The following is a 10,383-nucleotide window of genomic DNA, read 5'->3' on the forward strand; positions in this document are numbered from 1 at the left end:
GAGAAGGGGGGGGGGGGGAGCAGGGAGTTCCACTGACAGGCTTTCAACAGGGGGGCAACGAGGTTGGGAGCTGACAATATAGTGACACGTTTGTTACCTCTTTGTGTGTGTGTATACATGTGTATGTGTGTGTGTGTATGTATGTGTGTCTTTGTGTATGTGTTTGTGTGTGTATGTTTGTGTGTGCATGTTTGTGTGTCTATGAATGAGGTGTGCCATAGACAATCCCCTGAGCAACAATTAACAATTGAAGCTGCAGGAGGCCCAATAATTTGAAAAAGAAAATCTCAAAAAAGATTGCATATAAGAAATTCCTTATGTAAAGGCTGAAAACTATCCACTTGTATATAATATAAGCGATTTTTCAACAACGAAAAAATGAGGCCACTTGCATAAGATAATCACCTGAACAAACGGCCACTCCCCATTTCGTCCCTTGCATAGTTTTTATGTTATATATAATAACACTGCATAAGATGGCCACCTGTCTAATACGGCAACTTTTCTCCTCAACAATAGGCTGCTGTCTTACAGTTTTGACTGTATACGGTACATCGTTTTGGTTTTTTTCATTTCTTCGTTTGTTTGTAACATTGAAAATGTGACTTCTTCTTAAGCTCACTCTTTGTTATGAACTGTTTTCACTGTTATTGGAAATGAAGATAGGACAAGAAAGCTCTGAGGTCACGATGTGTTGATCATTTTTTTACCTGTTTCTTGTATCTGCCAGGTCACAATGCAGATGACATCGCTGAAACTGTCATCATGAACGGTAAGATGCTCAAGGATTTCTAGTATATTTTCCACCAAGACGTGAGCTTTTGTTTTGAAAGATAACATAGGCATGTGCGAACGCTTCTGTGTACATTGATTTTTATTGAGAATGGAAATGTACAATACAGAAATTAAACAGAAAGAAGAAAAAAAAGAAAAAGTATTCTCAAATGTCAGTTTTCATTTCTTCCTTTTTTTGTTCCTTCTTCTTTACTTTACCACTGAGACAAGTGTTTCAAGTAGGGTGAAATTATCTCACTGAGCTGACAGTCCAGAAAAAGAAAAGAAAAACAAAACTTGGGTGGTTGACGGGTGCTCTGGTGTGTTTTACTCCTTCTTTCCTATCAAACAACATCGTCTATTGTCCTTATCTCTCCTTTTTTGTGTTGGTTACTCTCTCGTAACACATCTAATCTTTTGCACTTATTTGACCTTATTGTGTTGCAAGTGTCTTAATACTCTTACTAAATCTGAACATATAGCAACGAAAACTGGACACTTGGAAACCCCAGCGCTAGGCCTGCTATGAAATAACCTTGTTGTGTGTTTTCAGTTGAATTAGGTAAAAGTTTTATGGCGCTGGCAACTGCATAAGGTCATATGGGCGGATGAGACTCAAGTTGGTTGTTTTCATGGTAGTTTACAGCACAGTTTGGTTTTATTTTATAAGTGAGAATGGTTGATTTAGGGTGTAAATGTCATACAAGAATGTAAAAGACAAGCCTTCATCTGTGTGATTTCTGTCTCTTTTTTTTTTGTTGCAGTTCTGAGGGGAGACATCGCCAGGTTGCGTCGTTGTACCGCCATCACAACTGTAAGTTTCTCTCGATAAAATCCCTTGCACTTTTCTCATTACCCCAAACTTGTAGGCCACAAACACCTGCTCTTAGCACTATATGGCATTGCACTGAAGAGCGAGAGCCCAGCTGTTGCTGGATCGATAACAACAACAACAACATAGGCTACACAAGTCTGTGAAGAGGAGAAAAAGAAGGGGTCGGGGGGTTTGTATTTATTGTTTCTGTGCATTGCAAGTGTTATTGTTGTTGTTGTTGTTGCTGATGTTTAAAGGGCAGCATCGGAAGGACTCAATTCGTTTTCTTCCTTCTTGTTTTTGTTTAACTACCTTATGCTTTTCTTTTGCTTTTTTATGATGGTTGTCATTTTGTGCCTCTCTTCACTCAAACAAACAAATAAATTAATAAAAAGGCAAACATTTGTATTGTCAGAATTGATTATTGAAGGGTTAATGGCAATGGTAAGTGGATAGTGACTAGGGGGAACTGATGTATTGTTTGGAAGCTTATTCAGGTGGGACAGTATTTTGTGTTTTATTTGTTTGATTTTTCCTCTGTGTTTACCTGTTTTTCTTTCCCTCTGCTGTTTCTGTTTTCTAATTTTACGTTATTGTGTTGATGTGCTTCATTTTAGGAAAAGCTAAATAGAAGCCTGTATGTATAGTGTGTGAATGTGTGTGCATTTTTGCGAGCTTGTGTGTGTTTGGGAGTGTGTGTATGTGTGTATTGTGAGTCTGGGTGTGTATTAATGTATGTGTGTGTGAATGTGTGAGTATGTTAGTGTGTGTATGTTTGTGAATATGTGTGTATGTGCGTGTGGGAGTATGTATGTGCGCATGTGCATGTGTGTGTGTTTTGATGTTATTTCTTTTTACCCTTGCACCGAAGCATCAACTGCTGGAGCTGTCTGCGGAAGGAATGATTCAAACAGTAGTAGACGGAGATATTGGCAGAAGAGTTGATCGCCGTGATGAAAAGCGTGCAGCTCAACAGCGCCATCTGCAGGTTCCCGTTCCCCCTATCTAGGTCTATGTCACTTCGGAATCTGCGCACGTAGATCACGGTCAGCTGGAAAAGATTGCACACAATAAATATACTGGTCAGCGCCACGGTCATTTTGATGATTCTCTTCTCTTTCCGTTGGGGTCCTTCGGCAGTGTCTGTACCCGCGGAGACAGCCGTAGCCTGACTTCGGAATCTGGACGAGGTCTTGAGCCCGATCCCCAAACCGATGGTGCAGGCCACGGTGATCGTCTGGTAGATCGTTGCCATGGCGATGTTGTTAAAGCTGTCGCTGATTTCGTCGACTTCCTTCCTGTTCCCGACGATCCACATCAGGACCCTAGAAGAGTTTGTCCGCGGGTCGTGCCGGAGTCGCAGCTGGTAGGTGTAGAAACTCGGGGTGTAAGCACACACCGTGAAAACGTAGAAGGCTACTAGGACGAGGGCGGTGCGCCGTACCGTGAAGAGATTCTTGAAGCGCAGCGGCAGAACGACACAGAGGCACCGCTCCACAGCCAGGAAAGCCGTGGAGGACATGGAGATGTCGTAGAACATCCGGCTTGCCAGGGCGGACGTCAACCAAAAGCTGCCAGGGTCGAGGAAAAACTGGAGTTGGTGGTGAGGAGGGGGAAATAAACCGCAGACGAAGCACGCGCTGTACGACAGGGTGAAGAGGAGGCTGGCAAAGTCGGTGAGGGAGAGGGAGAGGAGGGTGAGGGACACCGCGTCGCGAAGCCCGTGGGTGATGTAGACGGTTGCGTTGATGATGTTGGCGATGCATCCCGTTGCCGAGACAATGGTGCAGCCGATGGCAACCACGATCAGTTGAAGGAGGTGGAGGTCTTCGGAGGATAGCAGCTCTTTGTTTGACATCTCTTCAGCGAGGAAGTTGGAAGCTGTCTCTGTTTTGTTTGATGGGTTCACTACTAGTGTAGTTTGTATGTGAAACTATTAGTGTGGTTTGTGTGCAAAACTGCTAGTGTAATTTGTATGCAAAACTGCTAGCGTAATTTGTATGCAAAACTATGTTTGTAATTTGTATGCAAAACTGCTAGTGTAATTTGTATGCAAAACTGCTAGCTTAACTTTTTTACTCGAATGTGGGTGGTTTGAGGGAGGGCACCAATGGTAGTTCCTACTTCTGTTCTTTCTTTCCCTCCGATGCTTCTATCTGTCTCTCTTATTCTCTCCCAGCACTAGCTGACTGTTATTGTGTTGATGTGTCGTGTTTCTTTGCACTCAAACAAGCGAAAACGTCTGTGAAAGGATGAAAAAATGAATTTAGTGAAGGAAAAGAGGAATTCTGTAGTGGGTATAATGAGTTCAGTGAGAAGAAAAGTAAATTCAAAGGTTGAAAAGATTAATTTTTTGACGGAAATGGTGAAATCCGTGGTGGAAAAGGTTGATGTCGAGAAGAAAAAGATACATTCATTGGAAGAAATAATTAATTTATTGATGGAAAAGATGAGGTCTTTGGGAGAAAAGTTGAATTCATAAGATAAAAAGATGGATCTATTAGAGGAAAAGATGAGTTGATAAGATAAAAAGATGGATCTATTAGAGGAAAAGATGAATTCAGTACTGGACAGGATGAATTCATTCTTGAAAATGATGGCTTCTTTGGAGAAAAAAGAAGAGTTCATTTGAAGAATAGGTGAAATCTTAAGAGAAAAAGTTGATTTGACTCAGAGACGAAGTCAATGGAGGAGAGAACAGGTATTCATAGAAGGAATTTGAAGCAAAGATGAGTTCACTGGTGTACGGGGTATTAGCAAGCAGCGTATAAGAAGTCTGTGATTTTCAGTAAATGTTTTGATGCACAGTTATCGGTAGGGTTGTGATAGTACTCTATGTTTATTTGTCAGCTGTGCGCAGGAAATTTTTGTATTTTTTTCGTTGTCGACGTAAAATTGCATCAACGTCTCTGTTTTTATCTGACATGTTTTCTTTAACACACATGTTAAGTCTCAGAACATCATGTTGTGAACTTCCTTTGTCTGTTGTGGCATTACATTGTGATTTTCACAGTTTGTTACTGTTTTGTATAGTGTATTTTTGTTGTGGTGCTCTATATGATGTTGTTCTTGCCAAATGGAAGTCAGTTGGAAGATGAGACTGCTGTCTTTTGTGGCTGGGCAACCTCACTTGTGAAAGGAAAGAGTTTTAATTCCCACTTGGGGAAAGATATCTTTTCAAGTTTTTCCGTCTTTCTTCTGGGTCCACAGTCCTGACAGACAGAGTCGAAGCAACAGCCTCTTTTATGATCTAAATTGTGTTGATAAGGCTGTAATTAATACATCGACAGTCAGCAAGGGGTCCCAGAGCTCATTCTAGAAACCACTTTTGACTGAGGCTTTCAGTCAGTAAGACAGGACCACCAGAAGTATAGCATGTGGGTGGTTGACGGATGCTGTGGTGTGGCTTGTTCCTTCTTTCCAATAAGAAATCTATTGTCTTTATCTCCCCTCCTTCTTTTTTGTGTTTGTTACTCTCTTGTAACACCTCTAGCCTTCGGGTCTTATATGACCTTATTGTGTTGCAAGTGTCGTAAAACTCTTACTAAAACTAAGATGTATAACATACTTACTGAGCCAGAGGGGAAGTCACAGCGGGAAAAGCAGTGCCAGAATTGCTGGGATAATGACAAAGTTTCTTGACTGGACTAAAAAACAAGTAATATTTTTTAGAGTGCCATATCTTTATCTCAATTACATTGTTGGGGAAATTCAGTAGGCAGCGTATAAGAAGCTTGTGATTTTCAGTAGATATTTTTAATACTCAGTTATCGATAGGGTGATAATAGTACACTTGGCTTTTTTCTCAGCGGTGCAAAGGAAATTTATGAATTTTTTGGGTTGTCAACGTGAAATTGTATGTTGTTAAGAATAATTTTGACTGGGCTTCTAACAACAAAATTGTTCATTGAATTTCAATATCATTACCTCTTCTTCTTTAATCTAATGATATGTGTACATCTAATGTGGTAGACAAGACACACTGTTATTTTGTTTCTGGATAAGGCTTGTAATTTTGCTTTCTTGTTAAGTCTTGTGGAGATGTTGATGTGAGGAGTCTGGTTTAGAAGGAAAAATCTACATTCTTTACATTTCTTGACAAAATTGATAGCTTAGTTTTTGTCCTGAAGCTCAAGGTGTAATGCCTCTCATTTTCTCATTCCAGCAATTTTAGGTTTTAAATTACAGAGGTTAAGTCTGTAAAGTCAAGATACTTTGACATCTTCTCACTGAGGGTAGTGAAATCTATCATATTATTATATATATATTCTCTCTCTCTCTCTATATATAATATATATTTATATATACACACACTGTGTAATGGCAAACAACCCTTGGAAATAACAAGCAATTTTCGAGATATGTGTAACTTGTGCCTAGTGCTGTCCTCTTTGTTCCGTTGGAATAATGACAGAGGGGAAAATTGATTTTTTTTCGGCTGGGCATTGTTTTGTTTGATGTTCATTTTACTGTTTGTTTTTCTGCTTATTGGTATTTTATATATATATATATATATATATATCTCTCTTATATATATATATATATTTAAATCTATGTGCTAAATTATGCGGGGTGCATAAAACCACGGGGACAGTCTTAGCCAGGACCAAACCTGGCTGGAATCAGGTCTTTTTGACATAAGTATGCTGTAGTGATCATGTTTTGTTTTATTTTATAATTTTTTTTCCTTTTGTTTCCGTTTCCATAGGGAACAGATGGTTACCTTCCCAGGTGCAAGCCTTTCAAGTACACGTACGAGAAGGAGATAGTGATGTGAGTGGGTGGTGTGTGGTGGTCTCACTGTTTGTTGTTGGTCTATTTGTCTGTTAATTGGTCTGTCTGTATGTTGGTGCACACTCGCTGTTTCTTGTTGGTTTATTTGTCTGTTAATTGGTCTGTCTGTGTGTTGGTGCATGGTAGTCTCACTGTTTGTTGTTGGTCTATTTGTCTGTCAATTGATCAGTTTGTTTGATGGTGTGCAGGTGGTTGGAGGGCACCCCTTGCCCTACTTCTTTTTTTTTCTCTTCTAATATTTCTGTCTGTCTGTCTGTCTGTCTGTCATACTTTTCCCTGTCCTATTATAACTTTTATATTGATATATGATTCCCTTTATTCAGATAAATTTCTAAAATCTGATGTGGGTGGTTGGCGGGGCGGGTGCTCTGGTGTGGTTTGCTCCTTCTTTCCTATCAAACAACTGTCGTCTTTATCTCTCGTCCTTCTTTTTTATGTTTGTTACTCTCATGCAACAACTCTAATCTTCAGCACTTATATGACTTAATTGTGTTGCAAGTGCTGTAAAACACTTACTAAAACTAAAACTAAAATCAGATGTCCCTGATGCTTAATATGTGAAGCATAGTGGTGAGATCAGGTGTTCGTCAAAATAATGAAAATGAAGAAAACAACCTTTTTCTGTGGTGTGACAATTTTTATCACATTTTTGTGTTTTGGCTCAACACCTTTTATATCTGTTTAAAAACACATTTCTGTGTGAATTTTACTGTAAAAATGTTGATAAAAGGCACAAAAAATGTATATAATATGGAGTTTCCAAGGACTCTCTTGCTCTATGAAAATCACCATACTTTTTTTTCCATTTTGTGGCTAATTTTACCGCTGAACCAGGTGACCCCACCTCCTTCAATTGGCAATATCTGGACTTCTTTTGAAGATAGATGGGTATTTTTTCTCCAAAAGCAAGGCAAATTGAACAGGCTTTAAGATGATACCAATAACTCCGTAGACCCAAAAATTTACGAGCAGTCAGGCTTTCGTCAATTTTGGTCATGTAGAGTTATTGGTATCATCTTAAAGCTTGTTCACTTGTCTTTATTTGGATTTTAAAAATATCCATTTATCTTGAAAACAAGTTGAGATATTTGCGAATGAAGGAGGTGGAGGTCACCTGATTTAAGAGGTAAAATTAGTGAGAAGATGACCACCAAAGTTTGGTAAATTCCAAAGCTGGAGAGTCCATGGAAACTAAAAAAAAATTTTGTGCCTTTAATCAACATTTTTGGTGAAATCCTCAAAGGAATGTGTTTGTAAATGGACGTAAAAGGTGTTGAGCCAAAAAACAAAAATTTGATAAAAATTGCTAAGCAGGGAATAAACTGCCATTTTCTTTGATTTCATTATTTTGACGAGAGCCTGATTCCACCACGCTGCCTCACATATGTAAAATGTAATACATTGCTTTCCCTGCCAGGTACGCTTACTTCAAGAAGCTGGACTACTTCTCCACAGAATGTATCTACTCTCCTAATGCATACAGGTGGGTTCTCGCTGTGGTCGTATTGTGAGGGGAAATGATATGATAAGACAAGATGAGATAAGATAGATATATAATGTGATAAGATAGGATAGGGTAAGACAAGATAGGTCGGGATGAGATAAGATATAATGGGTTAAGACAAGATAGAATGGGATAAGATAAGATAGGGTAAGACAAGATAGGATGGGATAAGATAAGATATAATGGGATTAGATATAGATACGATATAATGGGATTAGATATAGATAAGATATAATAGGATAAGATAAGATAGGGTAAGACAAGATAGGATAAGATAAGATATAATGGGATAAGACAAGATAGGATGGGATAAGACAAGATAGGATGGGATAAGATAAGATATAATGGGATTAGATAGAGATAAGATATAATGGGATAAGATAAGATAGGGTAAGACAAGATGGGATAAGATAAGATATAATGGGATAAGATAGGATTAGTCCAGATAAGGCAAGATAAGGTGAGGTAAGATAATATGTTATTGTCCTTGTGGGAATCGATAAAGAGATGTAAATGAAAGAGGGCTTGTCTTGAAGTCAGCTCCTTCTGTTTAAGCCTTGTGTTTCTGTTGCCCAGTTTGGTTCTTGGCAAAATGTGTCTGTTAATTATTGTGCTGACTCAATGCAGCCTTCCTCCAAACAGTCTGGGTGTTTCTGTTGCCCTACATTGTTCATGGGCGGTGGGAGGGTGCCACTGGTAGATCCTACTTCTTTTGATTCTGTCTGTCTGTCTTACTTTTTCCCTGCACTAGATTACTGTTATTATTGTGTCGATGTGCTTCTCTTTACTCAAACAGACAAATACTGTGTTCTTGCGAAGTGTGACTATTAATTACCTTATGCCGTACTCAGACCGATGTGAAAGTTAAAAAGTTTTGTGAAGTTTATGAACTTGTTCTGCTCTTAACTGAAAGTGGCTGATCACTTAGGGTTTGTGGTGATGAATTCAGTTCCTTTGATATACATGTATGGAGTAAATGACATTGTTTATTTTTTGCATGTCCCATCTTGTTTGTCTTCTCAGAGGTTTTGCCCGAGCATACATCAAGGACTTGGAAAAGATCAGGCCTAGCGCCATCATTGGTAAGAAAGACTGAAAAAAATAAACGGAATAAGGGGAAAGATTTACCAACCCAAACTTTTTTTTTCTGGGTGCCATCATCTCAGAGGTACCAATCTTCTGGATAAGTCTGGAAATCTGGATTTCTGAAACTGACTTCGTATTGCACTAGGCTTAGAAATCATCATGACACACTCGCTCTTCTTCCGCAGGACTTAGAAAGTTCAGGATCTATTTTCGTAGCCATTTGGCCTCTCTTGGTATTTGGTTGGGGTTTGTTCTTCGTTACTCTTTATGGGCAGTTCTTCATCAAGCTTGTATTGTGGGTGGTTGGCGGGTGCTCTGGTGAGGTTTGCCCCTTCTTACCTATCAAACATCTATCATCCTTTCATCTCATCTCGTCCTTTTCCGTTGATTGTTATTCTCTAGTGACATCTCCTCTAATATTTGGCACTTCTATGACCTATCTGTGTTGAAAAGTGCCGTAAAACTCAAACAAAAACTAATCTTATACTTCCTGTCACCCCACCCCCTCCCCTCAGACATCATCCACAGTGGAGAGAGTATGCAGGTGAAGAAGGAAGTGCGCATGCCCACACAGAGTGAGTACAGTAGTAATAATGGTGATGATAATTATACTAGTATGAATGACACCAGTACTAATGATGATAGTACATTGCTTTTCTGTTTTAGAAATATACAGTGTAGCTCATAATGCAATCAACGGGGCGCAAAATCTTTTCGTTATACACGAATTTAGCCATGTACATTATGTGTAGGAAAACATTTGGGACCTGAAAATCTGTTTGCTATATGAAAATTAAATGTATTTAGGACGATTTTAATAAATTCACCTGCCTTTGAGTGCCATATTTTTCATTTTGCATTATCAATGACTTCAATGTTCATGTCTCATACATTCTGAGTTGATTGAATGCATGTTGATTTGTGTGTCTGTCTGCGAGGACAATAATAAATTCACTTCCCAGAGAGTGCCCACAATTTTCATTTTATATAATTGATGATTTCAGTGTTGTTGTGTGATATGGTGAGAGTAGATTGAACACGTATTGTTGTGTGTCTGTCCACAGCGACGTGTACTCGTTGCCACTACATCTCCAGCAATGAGGTGTGTAAAGCCTGTGTCATGCTGGAGGGGCTCAACAAGGGACGACCTAGGTGAGCTACACTGTCAATTAAAAGGGGATGTCAATTAAACGGGGTGTCAGTTAAACAGGATTGGGTTTTTCTCTTTTAGTGGAGCAAAGCAAAAGTAAATAAGTTTCTTTTTCAAGCTTCTTGTGTTCACAAACGTACATACCCTCACACACGCACACATGGACACACACACACACACATGGACACACACACACACACACACACACTCACATATCCTCACACACGCACACATGGACACACACACACACACACTCACACA

The 10,383-nt window shown here is 39.2% G+C and overlaps 1 protein-coding gene across 1 annotated transcript in view; it reads left to right on the forward strand.

The window, feature by feature from the left end:
• The window catches only part of LOC101848966 (cytoplasmic tRNA 2-thiolation protein 1), a 30,482-nt gene that overhangs the window by 17,251 nt on the left and 2,848 nt on the right, over positions 1–10,383 (forward strand). Inside the window, exons 7-13 of the mRNA XM_005097623.3 lie at positions 731–772; positions 1,539–1,588; positions 6,297–6,361; positions 7,800–7,865; positions 8,910–8,968; positions 9,488–9,547; positions 10,037–10,124. Coding sequence (XP_005097680.1) covers positions 731–772; positions 1,539–1,588; positions 6,297–6,361; positions 7,800–7,865; positions 8,910–8,968; positions 9,488–9,547; positions 10,037–10,124 — 430 coding nt within the window. The remainder of the gene's footprint in view (positions 1–730; positions 773–1,538; positions 1,589–6,296; positions 6,362–7,799; positions 7,866–8,909; positions 8,969–9,487; positions 9,548–10,036; positions 10,125–10,383) is intronic.

Source organism: Aplysia californica, unplaced genomic scaffold, assembly GCF_000002075.1.
Source record: "Aplysia californica isolate F4 #8 unplaced genomic scaffold, AplCal3.0 scaffold00159, whole genome shotgun sequence".
Lineage (NCBI taxonomy): Eukaryota > Metazoa > Mollusca > Gastropoda > Aplysiida > Aplysiidae > Aplysia > Aplysia californica.